Here is a 17,723-nt window from a genome sequence, read left to right as displayed (position 1 = left end):
TTGTCGGGCTATAAGCCGCTACTTTTTGCACAAGCTTTGAACCCTGCGGCTTTTAGTCAGGTGCGGCTTTTCTATAGATTGTCCATGATTTTTGTGATATCGTAAGACGATTTGTTTTGTTTGTTCCGCTGTTGTACGGCACTACGTTGCCTGGCGGAAGGATCGGGGTTCAAGAGTGGTATGTTGGTCACATGTCCATCCGCCAGGCAACATAGTGCCGTACAAGTAGCGCGAAAAACAAACTTCAAAGTAGCGCTATGCGTTCAGCTGGAGTCGTGGATGATGAGCGGCGATAAACTTGCGAAAAGCAAGTTGTGCTCAACTCTACCGGTGGATTCTGACAGCGTGGAAAAGTGTGCAAACATCCACGATCACCAACGGATTTCGAAGGGCTGGACTGCTGCATGATGAAGAGGAGGACACTGCCACGGCCCTTCAGAGGGTGTTCGACTCCGACACTGACAATGACAATGAGGATTATCTTTGGTTTTGAAAGTGACAACGAAGGAAAGAAGCTGAGAGTGGATGACGAAGCCATCCTGAGCCTGTTCGTTTCCGACACTGGAGAAGAGGACTTTGGTGGTTTTAGTGCGCAGGAAGATGGTGGTGAATGACTGACTTTTCTTCTTGTTAAAGCCGTGTCACTGCACCTGAGCCTAAAAGGTAGTCTGAATCTATTTTTCTGGTGTGCTGTAGGTTACTGTTATGTACTACATTTGTTACTCATTTATGAAGCACAGCACATGTGCAAATATGTACCCATAACTTGATTTTCAAAATATTAATAAAAGGGGTGTGTCTCCAAACAGCCATCTCTTTCCTGACAATTCGCTTTGTGCATATTCTCTTACATATGATAAGTCAATATTGAAACACCTGCGGCTTTTGGTCAGGTGCGGCTAATGTCTGTACAAAACAGGATTTTCCCCTGATTTTAGCTTGTGCGGCTAATATTCAGGTGCGCTTTGTAGTCCGGGAAATACGGTATTTAAAATAGGTCCTTTGATAAATTATCTGTTATTTTTTTTATATATTGTTAAGAGTATTAAGAACTGAAGAAATAAAAAGTCTTTTTGAGATCCAGAAATCTCTGATAAGTATAGGTATAAGTATAGGTGTTTATCCCCTACCTTCAGCACGGAGGTCATGAAGACGGAACAACCCATCAGAGTAAAGATCATGAGGCCAGTGAAGCGCTGCTCTCGGATTCCCAAGAACTTGGGCTGCTCTCCAGGGGCCGAGCACTCTGACTCCAGCTTCAGGCTATTCACGTGGGAGATGGAGAGCACAGTGGCAGCCACGAACCATGGCAAGCCCATTACTGAGCACACACCAAGCATCACCCCCACCACAAACAGGTCCAGGTGATAGCCACAGCCTTTCTGTAGGGTTGGATCAAGGAAAGTGTGATTTAGATATTTAGATTTAGCTTACTTACCCACTTCAGGAAAAGCAAAGATTTGAAAACTAAAAAACAGCACACTGGGGCTTGTAGGAATTAATTGTATTGACCACATTTAAAATCACTTTCACACACCAATGTGAACATATCCAATGAAATACCTTTAGTTTGTGTTCCTTCCTGTTGATGATGACGGCTGTGATCTGCTGGTCCATAAAGATGAGAATGGTGCAGAGCAGAGCAGGGATGGAGGTGATAATTGTGGTCCACCAGGGGTTGGGCCCCACAGGGTTGATAATCCAGCCACGATCATCCCTGGTTGGCTAAGGGTAATGGCAAAAAGAACATTTAAAAATAATAATAATCATGAAGAATTTGAAATGTTTTAATAAATCAAAATACATATTTCCTCTTTATTTCTAAATTTCTCTTCTAAGTCATTATTATTAGACTATTATTACATTTAATTAGGAAGCTTTGATGTTCACTGCTAATATAAATTAGATATTTTCTGCATGTTTTTACACTAGTTTCCTATTTGGCCAGGATCGGTGTCATTATTGGTAACATACCGGATCCTACACAGGTTTCACAGGTAGTCCAATCCCTCGGATGGCACACCAATACCAATTGTCGGAAGGTTTATTGTATCTCCCAGCACAGTCTCAAGAGAATGGATGAGATTCCAGGAGACTGGAGTTAGTCTAGGAGAGCTGGACAGGGCTGTAGAATTGGAGGTGCTCCTTTTTGCAAGGAGGAATAGGAACAGGTGTATGTCCTCATATCTGCCCCTCATATTTGAGGTCCCTCAGGAGACAATCCTCGTACCAATTCTGATTTCACTTTTTATCTTATGTTACCCCTGGGTCATCTACTGAACAGTTTCAAGGACATCTTGTACCTTTGCTATGCTAATGATGCACAGCTGTACTTTTCCATTCAGCCCGCTAACATAGCTGTCGAATCTAAATCTAAACATTCTTATACTGTTTTATACATGTTTTCCTGTGTCTTTACTCCTCAGCCACACTGAAGCTAATGGGGGATCAGTGCTCTCTGTATCTCTGCAAGATTTGCGCAAAAATTGCATGCTTAAATGTTATGAAACACAGAAAAAATGTCCAATACAATGTCCAATTTTGATGTAAACAGCAGCTTGTGTGAGATTCATGTGGACTTACTTTGAACTTGTTGGGAACCTGTAACTTAGGTGAGGGGATACCCAGGGCATAATCTACTAACACCATAGTGAGGATGGTAATGAAGACTGCAAAGTCACTGATGATGGCCCGCACCTAAAGGAAACAAGACACACAATCTTTAGACAGAAGTATGTTACAAAAACTAAGATCTGCATACAGTACAACATACTGTGCTAACTAGATGCTGTTTATGCTGTTTTTGGAACATGTGGTCTCTATCGCTTTATCTAGAATGAGAAACATTACTTCTTGTCTATATATTTTAAAGGGTCTCATTATAATGGCTCAAGTTCTGTTTTGACAGTCAGTAAGGCTTGTTTTCTTACATTAAATTAATTAATTAACTCCATCACTACAGAGTTCAGATCTTTCATCTAATTTTTGACCTCAATCCACATGAAGTTGCAACGCGCGTTTGTGTACATAAGATTTTCTGGAGGAGGACAGACTCTTAAAGATGTTGAAGAAGCAAGCTCCTTTAAGCAATTACTTTGGTGTTCCTCCACCTCCAAAGAAATGTCAGAAGGAGTCCGAACCACAAAAGAAGTGCAGGAGGTGAGCTGGCTTCAAACAAATGATGAACGCACAGAGATGTGGTGCAGAATATGCATATGTAAAAATCCCACTCTAGCAGACAAAAACAGTGCCTTTTATATGTACGCGAACGAGCGTTGCAACTTCTTATCTGGTGCGCGTCTTTTATTTTGACAGCAAATGCGCACCTGCGGGCCACTTATGTGCACCCCTGTCTATCCAGACTACAGTGCAGCACTTATCACCACAAGGTGGCGCCAGGACAGTACAGATGAGTGTGGCAGCATCAGGCCACACATGCACATCATCGCATTGATGAATCATAGAAACTGAACATAGGTTCTCCACAAATACTGTGTCCTAACACAACCAACTGATGTCAGCATAAGTTACCAAATACAGACATTTAAAATAAATTGGATAAAACATATGTACCTTGGTTGGAAAGTACCGGCTTGTCTTGAACTCCTTGAGAAAAGCAGACATAAGGACAGTGGAGAAGAACAGGACCACACACCAGAACAGGACGTCAGGGATGTACGGGCCATGGGGACCACAGGCGCTCCCCTCAAACTCCCCATGTAACATCTCGCACTCCTACTGACCCCAGAGGACACAGTGATGATGATGATGATGATGATGGCGGTGATGGTGAGAAACAGGGTGTGAGCAGGAGAAGGAGGAAAGCAGGGATAATGATGCCAATAAAAAATGATTAGAGTTACAGTGGGGATAATGGCAATGATGGATGTCAGTGTCATTAATGAATTAGAAAATTCTGACTACCAAAAGTCAGACACATTCACTGCTCATTTTCTTTACTATCCCTGTAGTGCATGATTCATCACTTGCATACAGCAGAGGCCTCACCTGACTGCCACATCTAACATGTGTAGGAGTGGTGCAGCGCGCTGCCACCAGCGTGATTGATAAGTGACATCATCCCTTACACTGCATCTGCACCCTCATTTTGCACAGCTAGATACCATAAAATACTGCCCACATGATCCTAATCCCTGCCTAGTCTTATTATGTTTATGTAACAAAGTAAGGGCTGAGTACAACACAACATGTGTGGTGTTATGTTTCATTGCTGAATGAACAGTTTCTTTCTAGGTCCGGCCTTTCTTCTCCTCTGCATCAGGCATTATTTTAGACATATACATATATATGTATGTATGCAAGTGTTTTGCTATAATTTTTATTCTTACCGTGACCTCCAGCATGGTCCAGTTGACCTGCGAAGCAGTGATGTTTCTCTCGTCCCAGAAGTGCAGAGTCTCATTGCTGGGGTCCCTAGGTTCCACACAAGAACATCTATAGGAGGAGGATAAATAGATTCAATTTTCTTGAGTAAACACAACAGGCCAAGATAAATATACTCTATCTGCAGTTCATTAGCGGTGGCTGTGTATTTTGTGTATTTGTATTTAATATGTTCTGGCGCCACCTAGCAGAGAAGGCCATGATTTCTTCTTAAAGAAAAAAAGAGCCTTTCTAGACCTTAAAGTCAACTAAAGGATTGAATGAAATTAATCTTTAGTCGCTTTTATATGACGTAGCAAAGCAAATGTAGAATACGACATTAATATCAATGTACAGCTTAAAATGGCTGAGATGTAACTGTACACATCCAAGCATACACAAATTATCTCCTATTGCCCAGCCCTCCACCACTGACCCTTTGACCTAATATAAAACGCATCAAACCCGTTGAATTTTTAGTAAATGTGGTCATAAGTTACAAAATGAATATCATTCTCTATTAAAAGACCTGAAACTAGAAACCAGGAAAAGTGTTTACAGGTATCATAAATTCATTTAGAATTAGATGTTTTCTTTGTACAGACTTCTACATATCTTAATGACCTTGTAGTACCATATCACCCCATTAGAGCACTTCACTCTCACACTGCAGGCTTACTTGTTGTCCCTAGTGTATTTAAAAGTAGAATGGGAGGCAGAGCCTTCAGTTTTCAGGCCCCTCTTCTGTGGAACCAGCTTCCAGTTTGGATTCGGGAGACAGACACCTTCTCTACTTTCAAGATTAGGCTTCAAACTTTCCTTTTTGCTAAAGCATATAGTTAGGGCTGGACCAGGTGACCCTGAATCCTCCCTTAGTTATGCTGCAATAGGTGTAGGCTGCTGGGGGATTCCCATGATGCATTGAGTATTTCTTCTTCAGTCACATTTCTCACTCACTATGTGTTAATAGACGTCTCTGCACCAAATCATACTTGTCATTAATCTCTGTCTCTCTTCCACAGCATGTCTTTATCATGTCTTCCTTCTCTCACCCCAACCGATTACAGCAGATGGCTGCCCCTCCCTGAGCCTGGTTCTGCTGGAGGTTTCTTCCTGTTAAAAGGGAGTTTTAACAGAAAAAGTGCTTGCTCATGATTGTTGGGTTTTTCTCTGTATGTATTATTGTAGGATCTACCTTACAATCTGAAGTTACTTGAGGTGACCGTTGTTGTGATTTAGGGCTGTATAAATAAAATAAAACTGAAACTGAAAAGTGAAGCCATTTCAATTTCAAATGAAATTGAAATGGCTTCACTTTTCATACCTGGATCCTGGTTCATCTTTTAAATTATTCATCACATTAAATAAACTGTCTTCTAAGTCTAAAACTTGGTGAGATTGGTTCCTTGGATTTGTTATTTTTTTGTGATTGTTAGTGTTACACTAGAGTTTCTCAAGGTTAAAATGCTTAAGCCTCACTGAATGCTTGTTTCACTCATAATATGTCGTAAAAACACTGTGTGGAGTTGTCTGTAACATTTTTCTGAGCTTAACTCATTCTGCTGGCATTTATCGAAACTAAATGTCAGCCTACCCTGCTGTCCACTACACCAGAATAGAAACTCACAGAAGGAGCTTTTGGCTTGACATAGCCACTAGCCAGCTTAAAGCACGATGATCCATCCTGACACACACTCAACATGGGATTATTCATCATAAAGCACAATCCATGTCTGAAAAAAATGAACAGCATGCCCGATACAGTGCTGTACCATCTGCCGTTTCTTGACACAGCAAAAGACTTGAGCACATGTGCTGAGTTAAGCACACCGTGCATGAGCTGTAACTAAAATGTACGTACGAGTACAACGTGAGTTTCTGAAGGTTGTTGTTCTTGTTGATGGGGTAATGCACCCCCAGGTGAAGTAGCTTCTCCAGGGCCTCATAGATGAAGATAATGCAGATCAGTGCAGCAAAAGCTTCCTCGGTGAAGCGTGTGATGTAACAGACAAGCGAGCTGGCATCCGTGGCTACCAGCAGCAGACAGAAGAAGGCTGTCCACAGGCCAATACAGGTCCTCAGGGAGAGGTAGGAGAGGCCGTATTCCCTGACGGACACAAAAAACACAGAAAAACATAGCAGTGGCAGAAAAGCAGGATACATAATTCAATATGACATTTCAACTGAAGCATAAAACACACACACCTATCAAATAAACAGAAACATTAGTGTATAAAAGAAGCACAAAGGTGTAGTGAATAGCCTACTTGCAGAACTTAAAGAGGATCTTCTCAAAGACAAGAACAGGCCCTGTGCTGCCCAGGATGGTGAGAGGCTGCCCAGCAAAAAGAGAGTAGGCTATTCCAGTCATGGAAGCCCCGAATAAGGATTCAATAGCACTCTGGAAACACACGCAATAATGCTCTGATTCATTTAGTCAAACACATGTTGTATTTGGAGTATTCTAGTTTAAATCAGCATTTACTATCATATAAGCTATAACGCTAACTTTATCCTGTTCACACATGCAAGGAGCCAACAGGAAGTCAGACAACATAAGTGAGGCTTGCCTGGGGAAAAAAAGCCAAAGAGCTTTGTCAGTGCCTGTGTCCAATAAAAACCTTTGCTACACAGAAGCATCAGTAAAGTCATCTTTAGAAACTGTTTTGAAACTGCTTTGGATATGTGTTAAAAAATACATCTCACTGCATATAAAGAACATCTGTAGCTGTGCGCTTTTGGCCGGAAGCACCAATAAACTGGTCATTTATCCAATCTGACTATGGGCTACCAGCACATAGCTGGAGATGCATGAATGTGATCTGGAGGATCCAACTGTCTCTCAAAGTAATATCATTTTTGTCATAAAACTAAATAAAGGAGGACATGTGAGCTTTGACCTGGTGATGGTGCTTAAAGAAAATTTTTGATGAGATCAAATCCTTCAATTTCCTTCATTCATCTACTGGTTTCAAAGGCTTTGAGTTTGATGCGGTGTGCAGATGATTGTGTATATTCTTCTTGAATGTAAAGAGATGCTTTTGGGGCGTGTTTATAAAGGCTTGAGGAAAAAAATAAAAATGATCTTACCACACGCCCCTCTGTAGCCTCACCCAAGAGTCCTCCAAAGGTGATCACAGGGGACATGCAGGCGCAGTAGAGGAAGAGAAATGAGGCTAGACACTGCAGACTGACAGCGTCTGTGTAGTCAGAAAGGTAGTGACGAGCCTTTCTTTTGACATCCAAGATCAACCCACCACAAAACCTGTGGAGAAAAAGGGATTTTATGAAAGAGCTGCACATACGCATAAAGGTAACAAAGAGCAACTTATCTTACATCTTATTGTAAGATATTGTAAGATTCATAAGAACATCAACATGCCTTTAAACAAGTTATTTTCAGGGCACCAACACTAAAATTACTGTACCTCCGTGCATCCATATGAGTGATTGTGTTGACTCATGGCTCTATCTTTGTATACTTTCAATCACAATGAGCAGGCTCTACTGCTGCTGTGGACTGGGATGGTGGGGAACAATCTGGAAGTGGTTGGTGTGGCAAGCGCGCAAGTTGGTGGGCTGTTGTTCTTATTTCAGGCTAAGCAGCCAGATAGCTGAGCCTGGGTTTCCAGCCAATCTTAGTTGGCATAAGAGTCTGTACCGCAGTATACCGCAGCTAAGCAGACGTACATCACTCACTCTTCTGCCGCTAAACCCTTCCTGGGTGCTGCACTCTCACTTTATTCTTTCAAGCTTGGGTTAAAAAAAATTCCTGATGGCAATAAATTGAATCATTTGTTACCATCAGGGATTTTTTCTGGGGCGATAACAAGATGATATTCTTCATTTTTAATCCCTTCTTTAAATCTCATCTAATCTCAAAAACAGTTTTGAAGGCATATGAAAGTAAAAACGAAATTTATATTTTGAGATCTCATGCTTATATTATTAGGTGTTCATTGCTGAGACTTCAGAGAGCATTAAAAAACTATTAATAAAATAAGGTAAATAAATAAAGCATGGGGCCCTTGGCGGCTTGATTGCTGAAACTGGCTTTAGTTAGATGAAACATCATCCCTCTGGTGAGGAAGGAGTCCAAGGTATTGGCTACGTACAGTCGGCCTCTCCAGGATTCAGTGTCTATATGTTAGTCTTATCCCCAGGGGATGAGAGGTATGCTTCCCTGAATTCTTGCATCAGTGCTTATACGTCAAACGACTGTACAGATGGAAGGTGTCCCATCTGATTTGACCTACAAGGATGTGACTGGGAGGATTGGCCTGCCCAACCTGAACCCAAATGGCCTTTTGTTGTTGGATTTCTACTAAACATAAGGGTTTCCAAAAGTGCACCAACACACTCTAAGACAAAATTGTAAGATGGTCACATCCAGAAAGGACTACAGAAAGATGGACACATCTAGGAAGGACTGCAGAAAGATGGACACATCCAGGAATAATTACAGAAAGATGGACACATCCAGGACGGAGTGCAGAAAGGTGCAGGAAGCTTCCAATCTTCTTAAACAGCAGATGAAGATTTTTCTTTTGGTGGTGGTGGTCAAAGTCACAGCACACTATTTGTATGAGCTAATAATGAATTAGAACCTAAACAAAAGGTCTCAGTGTGGAATTGATGTATGAGGAATAATAGGCAAGTAGGGCACTGCCTCTTAAGAGAACTAAATTTACAGTTTGAGGGCTGGAAGGAGGCTCACAGGCAACAGGAAGGTTCCAGGCACAAAAAGGAGTTTTGAGAGATCAGGGCTCTCAAAACACAGCAAATCATGATCTTTCTCTCTGACACTTACTTCCCAGTGCGCTGGAGCTCTGGGCCACCATGCCCTCCGTGCTCCCCAGACTCTCCAAGATCTGTCACTCCGTTGGGAACTGGGGGAATCTTCCGCTTTTCCTGTGTGTTTAAGATCACTGTCAGTCAGCTGTCTGCTGCCCACATCACTATAACTCTTAGTTGGAATCAAATCTCCACCAAATAGCCTGCATTTGGTACAATATAATTTTAAAAAGTCAAATAATTAAATTCTTATGGATCATATTCTGAGCTCATCAGTATAACAATCTAATTGCTCAGTGGTCTGTCATTAATCCACTGCAGGAGCCTAATGATAAAAGAGAAATGGAAAACAATACCTGAAACAACATCTGTATTTTTTCAAAATGTTTCTTCTGTATGACTAAAAATTTCCCTTCAAGATTGCCTCTCTCTTTTCAGAGTAGACCAGAATAACTAATGGAGGGAAATAACTAATGCTTTGGAGAGGATTGAGAACAGAACCCTGGGGAGTCGCATCAAAGCACAGAGTACAACGCAGTAGAGATTAGAGGAGAACACAGATGTTTAAAAATTCTTGTCAGGCAGTAGGTCACAGAAGGGACTCACGGATATTTGTGAAAAAAAAATCATTATGTGCACACAGACTTTAAAACTCTGCATAGGTGCTCGGATTAAAGTCCCAAAAAACTGTCATTTTTACTCACTGTTTACCTGGGAGGGCACATTTTTAGGGGGCTCTATTCTGATGGAGGGGTCCCACTCTCCTGGGGGTAACACTGTCACCTGATCCAGAAACTCGTCAATGCCTGCCACCAAGTCATTCCTGTCTTTGGCCTTGTAAGCAACATCATGGAAAATCTGCGGAGAGGCAGATTAAATATAACCTAATGAAATGTAAACTCATATAGCATACCAGCCATACAGTCAGCAAATTATTATTTATAACCTAACTTCATTCACAACAACAGCATCCAAAGTGAATCTACAGAGGAATAAGACACATTCATGCTCCAATTTCTGTTGTCTAATGTTTATTTTTTTATCCAAAGAATATATGAAAAACAGTATCATTCTTGCTTGCACTGGCACGAAAGCAAATCATAGTGACACATTCAATCCATTTCCATATATAATGTAGGTTAACATCTCTGCCTTCTGTTTTCATGCATCCCAAAGGACTGCTGCCAACAGAGAAGGGGAAAAAAAGAGATAACATCTGGCTCAGATGATGGCATGTAACATTAGCTCATAGCTATACTGTGGGAAATCTCCTGTCAAGGTTTTCATGTCATACTTTACTGATTCCCAAAGGCTTTTTGTTTTTGATGTTTTTCCTTGCTTTTTTGACATAAGTCAAAGGTCAGGCTCAGATATAGAAAAGCAACCCTGAAGTGGGTAGTTGGGCTTTATTTATTGAAGCTTCTCAACTCCCCAAGCTACACTAATATCACGTATAAGAACAGAAAGCAAATCTCACATTGATTTTTCTAGGTTCAGGATACAAATGTGAGTATTTGACCCAGAATAACTAAGAAACCACCCAAGGATCATGGTATGTGTTAAGGCAGATTTGGAAAAAGACACTTACTCCATTACTGAGAACAACTTTAAGATGCTTTAGTTAACACTTTCCATTCCAATGACTTTAATCTTGACATCTTAAACTTGCAATGCATGATTTTCTAGAAAATGGATGGATGGATGGATGGATGGATGGATGGATGGATGGATGGATGGATGCTTTTGTAAAATTATCCATGTAAAAAGCTTCTCCTACAGAGTGGTGAGCCTCAGCCCATCAAATATGTGATTCCTTGACTTAAAAGGCATGACAGTATGACAGCTAAAAACAAAAGACAAATGTGTGTATTATAAACATATTTGTAAAATGTTACAAAAAATGTTTGGAATAAAGCTTCCCACAAAATGCTCACAATGCAGTTTAGACGAATTGAAGTTTTAGAACACACAGCCATTTTTCCTCAGTCTGGCTGAACTTACACATTTTTAATGTACATCAGACTCTTCAAAGAATTGTCTGAGACCTGAACCATTATAACCAGACGCTTTTCTTTCCAAGCTCCTTTGACTACGATGACCTGGATGACTGAGAACCTGTTTGATTTGAGAAATTGTTTATATCAATCAAAAATGAGCTAATGTTTTTCATTAGAGAGTAAGATGTTAAAATGTTGTAGTTTATGCAATTTTTGTTTTCTATTTTTTAACTGTAAAAAATAAAAATTGGTTCATGAGATTTGTAAACCATTTCATTCTGTTTTTATTCGCATTTTACATAATATTCCAACTTTTTAGAATTGGAACTATCCTGATTGCAGTTTGCGTTCCTATTCCTACTCTACTGTATTTGATCAACTAAGGAGATAATGTTTATGATAATTAAATTAAACATTACTTCACATATACAAGCAATTCCACTTTAATAGTAAAAACCTATAATCTAGAAAGCTTTTTTGCGTTTTATCTCACTGTGCCTAGAATCACTGCAAGAGTTAAAATATCCTAAAACACAGCATTAAACACCTGCTACTTTCTTCAGATTCTTGCCTCACCTCATCAGTCATCAGTGTAGCAATAGACCGGCCAATTTCATGATACTGTGGACCTTTCCCCAGAGGGCCAAGCAAGATGAAAAGAAACCTGCACAAGACAAAGAACAAAAGGTTTTTGGTAAAAGTCAAATCCTTTTTTAATGAGAAATTCAAAGGTTAACCGGCTCATCTATCCAGCCTTCGCACAGAATAAAGGAAGAAGGAGACAGAGGCAAGTTAAGGGCTTTGCCAACAATTTGTTTATTACCTGGTGGTGATGGGAACTTCAGCCAGGCCATTAAGCAGTACAGCAGGAGCTAGGCGGACAAAGGCCACCACAGGGCGCTCTAGGAATTCCAGCTCCCCTACCAGCACATTGGATGCCTCAGCACCAGGTGGGATTTTCTTCATGAAGTGGAGGTCAATCTGTAAAAGAAAAAGAAAACCACTACATTATTATAAAGTAAAAATGTTTATTGGTCTGCTTTAAAAACACAGTGATGTAGATGCAGTCGTACTGAACGTCTTATAAATGAGAATCAACAACACAGCAAGAATCAGGCTTTGAGAAGAAAGAAGTACTCCTGTTAAATTCCACTCAGTTTCCCAGGGTAAGAAGGTTGTGATTTCATATGTAACCCAGGCTTGGTTAAATATACAGCACTACTTATGTGTCCAGCTATCAATGCCCGTAGATAAACAGCAGGATCAGTGGTGGGTCTGGTAGCTAACCTTGCTGAAGTCAACAGTGCTGTTTTCTCGGCTGACGTCCTGTTTGCCCTCATTGTTGGCTGGCTGGGACTGAGGTGAGACTGTTTGCCCTGTCAGGTAGAGCAGGAAACCAACATCAGTTTTCACAGGGGCTCATCCTATCCCAATACCTCTTTCCCACACAAAGACAGAGATTTCCAGGGAGTGACTACAGGGTACAGTTACATTCTCTGAAAAAGGGTTACAGCACTGGTCCCTTTTGTTGTAGGTGCTGAGTCTTTATTGAGGACAAAAGCTTTAGCCCCAGTGATGAAACAAATAATATTGTACCCATTTTCAGAGTGTACCCGGTGAGTTAAAGCGCAATATATAAATTGTTGCTAGACCGTTTAAAGAGAGTTTAAAATAAGGTGCAATCTTTAACTTCCAGTTCAGATTTATGTGCATCAGTTAACCAGTGCTCATTTAAAGCACCTTATTCATTTTGTTTTATTTAAGTCAAAGATTTCACCTTGCAACTGTGGGCGTTAATGAAAACAGTTAAAGAAAAAAGCTAAAAATATGCCTTGCTCAGAATGTCAACTCTTTAAGTGAGTGTGCTATGGTGCTGCTTTTAAAGGAGTTCCAGCAATGAAATGTATATCTGTTCGATACGACACTATAGCTAAGAAACTGTAGCTTTAATATGGAAACTAGTGTGGCTTACAGCTGGCTCCTGGCCTACAACACTCCCATCACCACATTTTGATAAAGCCCACCGATTAATGCGCTATACATTATTTATTTAATCTACAATTAACATATTAATTTGTAACATTTATAATCCAAGTTGTTTCACTGTTTCCAGCCTTTCCGACAAGGGAAGATAACAGCCTGTGGGCTTTGGACTCATTTTTAACAGACAGAAGTAACAATGATATTATGCTGAACTCCTCCTTTAAAGGAATCATTTTAGCATATCATTTATTCAAAAGCAGTGTCCGTGTTTTATTCAGTTGCCAAAAAGGAGCACAAGTGTATTTCCCAGCTTTTATAAAGAAATGTTCAAAGATTTCTTTATAAAAGCTGATCCCCAAAAGCAGCAAAATAAAGACTAGTGAGCATTTACTGCAGTTAGTCATTACTGACTATTTTTTAGAGTTGCTCTACAAGTTCTTATGGTTTCTGTTTAACAAACATATTGATGACAGTGACAAGGAGGGGAGAGTATTATAGAAACTTTTGTGATTCTTCAGTTCAATTAAGTCTATTCCCAGATGTGGAAAAACTCACAAAACCGCAACAACATAAACATTTCAACTCTTTATATTGCTTCACTTTGAAGCCTCAACAGTAGAAAAGCTGGAAGAACATTTTGACAGTGAGCCTTGGACAGGGAGAAAACTGCTTGAACTGAAGAATGCTGAGCTTTTCTTTTCTTTTTTGTCATGATTATTAACCAGCCATATCCAACCAATCACAATGTTACTCTCCTATCCTTAGCACGTTCTTTTTATACTACTACTGTCTACAGACTTTCTAATCAGCCTACAGGATATCTTGTTGCCCGTGCAGATTTTCTGATCTGTGTCTTCCAGTGAGATGGGGCAGTAGCCTTGTGCAACTGCCTAAAGGACACTAAGACATGTGGTTTTGTTTTCACCAAAGACCATGTCTGGAGTCATGTGATCAAAGCCCCTGCAGGAACTCAAAGGTGAAGAAGGAGTGGACAAGCATAACACACAAGAAACACGCTGCCTACAAGCCCTATAAGAAAAGGCCTTTCTGGGTGAAGTGCTCGTCAGGAGTGTTTTTTCAGGTGAACATTTAGGAGATTTTAAAGTGTGATAACAGAGGCCATTTACTGGGTAAGTTAAATATACGCATGCACACATGCATGCAAAATACAGCAGACAGGAAGAAAGACATACACAAACATGGAGAAACACAAACAAGAGGAGAAAATGAGATATCAAACAGCAGTAAAACAGCATGTCGAGATGGATAATTATTGGATCGTCATGCAAAGGATAATAGCATTAAACAGAAACATACTGCATATATTTGTTTACAACATCAACACGTGAGTAGCTGAGGACATTACAGAGTACAGAAAAGCTTGCAGTCTCATCTACAGACAGGTGTATGTGTGGGTGTCCTGTACATGTTCTGTGCTCACCATTCTTGTCCATGGAGTGAGGCTCAGACTGCTTCTTGCCAATATCAGCAAAGGAGCGTACAATAGGGATGCGGTTGGCCAGTTTTTTGTGGTTTTGGTGATGGTGTTGTTTGAGAAGAGCCTCACGGATCTTTCTCCTGGCATCTTCACCTACAGGGCCAGATGCCTCATACTGATCCAGAACCATGTCTAGGGAAGAAAACACACACAAACGCCATTGTGTTTAACGCAATACCCCTTAAAATGGTTGAATTCACAAAGGCTGCTGGTGTCCGGTGCTGTGTGGCAGCCAGTAATACTAAGCTGATTATTCCAACAAAAAATGACCTGATTTAATCGCACCAAACCAGGTTACATACAATAGATTTGTGCAGCAGAACAGTTTTTACCACAATCAGATAAAGCATTCAGTTTGAAGACCTCTAAATCTAAAACGCAGTTTGAAGCAGATCAAATGGTCCTCTGTATTGTCCTTGTGGATGAACTTCTTCTGGCATATTATGGTGCATGCTAACCTGGACTCCACCCCAATAAAACCCATTAAATCAGTGATTTTAATAATTAAGAGACCCTAACCTTAATATACAAAAACAGGAAATGATGCAAAGATCACAAATTAATAAGCAGTTGCAAAATAAAATGTATAAAAGCCAATGGCAAATAGAAATTAAAATTATTTGCTTGAGTATAGGTTTAGAACTGAGAGTTGGATCAGTAAGCAGACTACAGTGAGGAGTTGTACCATGAAGGCCTGCTAAAAAAGAGTGTAATTGCTACACAACAACTTAAACTCAATTGGAGGTCATATCATGGTTATACAGCAACCTGTCATCTGGTTGGTTAAAAAGATGACAATCCATTTCCTAATCTTATCAATGTAGGAAAAATCCTAAAATTCCATTCAGTTTTATTTATACAGCGTCAATTCACAACGACAACAGCACTTTGTTGTTGTGGTAGACCCCACAATAATACATACATTAAGCCAACAATAATATGACCCCCTATGAGCAAGCACTTTGGCAACAGTAGGAAGGAAAAACTCCCTAATAAAAAGAAACCTCCGGCAGAACCAGGCTCAGGGAGGGGCGGCCATCTGCCAGGACCAAAACAGAGTAGTGCTGCTGGTATAAATATCCCAAAGAGAATGAGATCAACAGATCATCAAAACGTCAAACCACTGAATGAACATTATATTACAACATATGGCATCTACAGCAGTATAAGCTACAATTAAAATTAAGGAAAGTTTCTTCATCCTTCATCCTGAGTAACCTCTGAACTGTGATGTGTTTGGTTACTGTAGATTTAAAGGTGCTGGTCAATGTGAAATGGAACGTGCCAGCTAGTCAAGTATTGTACAGTATAAATACTCCTTCATTCTGTTTGCGCACAATGTGGGTAAACTGTTAGAGTGAGGATCAAGTCAAGCAGGCGGTTTCTATTGAGATGATTTAATGAATTTGCAGCTCAGTGCACCGCTCTCTCTGTTGATATGAATCAATGGAGCTCACTCAATAGTCTCTTTCTTGGTTTCATTTTTTTTTTAAACAATCATTCAAAGAAGACAATATTTATTTAATTACACTTTGGATCTCTCTGCTTTAGCAAATGAACAGACTACACTGGTGTTCACAATTAACAGCTAAAATAAAAAAAATACATGTGATATGCTGTGAACAGTTGGGTTATGATCTTAGATTTAAATTATGTAATAGAGTTTCGCTAGCAGAGGTAAAATGGTAGTAAGTTTCAGAGAGGTGTGGAGCAACAAAAGCTTTGGCACACAATTCTGAAACAAGGGACAGTCAGAAGAGCAAGTGAGGCTAAGCCTAGAGCATGTGGAGCATCTGGATCAGGAAAGGGTGGATTTGGTACTTAATCATGGATAGTGGCAGTGGCTGACATCAAGACATTCTATTGGTGGATGGAAAAGGCTAGCATGAAGCACAGCACAGAAGCAGAAGTCTGTGCAGGCATAGTAGCAGGAAGTAATATGCAAGCTGGGACAGCATATACTGAGAGGCATAACCAAGTCACTGGGATATTGTACAGGAACATCTTTGCTGCATATGGATTAGAAATCCCCATGTCCCAATGGGACATGCCATCAAAAGTGGCTGAGAACACCAGCACAAAGTTCCTGTGGGACTTCTAGTTCCAGACAGGAACCAGCAACCAGACACAGAGGTGGCTGTCAAGGAGCAGAAGAGGGCAACTGTGTGGAAATCCCAACTGACAAGCAACATCAGAAAGAAGGAACATGAGAAAACTGTTGTACCAGAGACTGACAAAAGTGTGGTCCAAAAATAGAGCTTGACACTGGGAGAGTGGCTCGATTATATTAAGTACTTGAGCAAAGAAGCTTTCAAGAGAAACACCACGAAGAGCTTCACAACAAAAGCCAACATAAAAACAAAAAGTTAACCAAACACGAGTCTAAAGATGAGGTTTTAGCTGGGGGTTGTTTTTTTTTATTATGTAGATTTTGAACAAATGTGCCTGCTGCATGTTTTTGTGCCATGAAGGTCGCATAAACCCTTTTAAAAATCACTTCATCTAGTGTTTACCTGCAATCTCTTCCAGTGAGTTTGCCCTCATATCCAGCATCACAGTGCCATTCATGATGCAGCTGCGAAGTTCAAAGAGACTGTGTAGAGACAGAGTGGCTACATAGGGTTTACTCCACCGCTCACCACCATCCTCAACGTCTTCCTCAAACTTAAGCCACCTGCAACCAAAAGAAAACACACAAAAAAATTCCTCAATTTTTCCTTGTATTTTCCTTTTAGTTTTGATGTGTACATTATGTTTTATCACATTGCTAACTCATAGTCCTCTGGCCACATCAATTTAATAAGCTTTTATTTAGATAGAAACAATTCAAAGTCTCAAGCACAACAGGGGAGAAAAAATACAAAGGCATACCTTGCTGTCTCCTTCCATTCAGCATCCTCACCCTCCCTGAGGCAGATTTCGTCCAGCTCAGTGAACAGGGCGTGGGGGATGTGTTCCTCATCGCCATCCTCAGTCCCCAACAGAAACTGCACCCTCTGAGCTGGTGTGTCTGCTGCAGCAAGTTTGATAGGTGGAAGACAAGCACAGAAAAGAAGAAAAAAGCCAAA

At 40.4% G+C, this 17,723-nt stretch overlaps 1 protein-coding gene across 4 annotated transcripts in view; it reads right to left on the bottom strand.

Annotated features, from left to right (window-relative positions):
• LOC309701337 (sodium-driven chloride bicarbonate exchanger-like) overlaps nt 1–17,723 on the bottom strand; it is a 53,491-nt gene that overhangs the window by 5,665 nt on the left and 30,103 nt on the right. For 3 of the 4 annotated variants that reach the window (XM_082525458.1, XM_082525461.1, XM_082525460.1), the window contains 16 exons: nt 17,527–17,668; nt 17,169–17,329; nt 14,599–14,787; nt 12,462–12,550; nt 11,998–12,155; nt 11,751–11,838; nt 9,889–10,035; nt 9,194–9,294; nt 7,474–7,648; nt 6,651–6,784; nt 6,245–6,490; nt 4,350–4,455; nt 3,574–3,735; nt 2,584–2,697; nt 1,564–1,725; nt 1,131–1,382 (listed from right to left, as the gene is read on the bottom strand). In XM_082525458.1, coding sequence (XP_082381584.1) covers nt 1,131–1,382; nt 1,564–1,725; nt 2,584–2,697; nt 3,574–3,735; nt 4,350–4,455; nt 6,245–6,490; nt 6,651–6,784; nt 7,474–7,648; nt 9,194–9,294; nt 9,889–10,035; nt 11,751–11,838; nt 11,998–12,155; nt 12,462–12,550; nt 14,599–14,787; nt 17,169–17,329; nt 17,527–17,668 — 2,426 coding nt within the window. The remainder of the gene's footprint in view (nt 1–1,130; nt 1,383–1,563; nt 1,726–2,583; nt 2,698–3,573; nt 3,736–4,349; nt 4,456–6,244; nt 6,491–6,650; nt 6,785–7,473; nt 7,649–9,193; nt 9,295–9,888; nt 10,036–11,750; nt 11,839–11,997; nt 12,156–12,461; nt 12,551–14,598; nt 14,788–17,168; nt 17,330–17,526; nt 17,669–17,723) is intronic. The other variant, XM_082525459.1, reaches the window with a different exon arrangement.

The sequence above is a fragment of the Aulonocara stuartgranti genome (genome assembly GCF_965226115.1).
Source record: "Aulonocara stuartgranti genome assembly, chromosome: 23".
NCBI classification, from domain to species: domain Eukaryota; kingdom Metazoa; phylum Chordata; class Actinopteri; order Cichliformes; family Cichlidae; genus Aulonocara; species Aulonocara stuartgranti.
The sequence above is the reverse complement of the archived record's forward strand: the minus strand, read 5'-3'. Positions and strand labels throughout refer to the sequence as shown.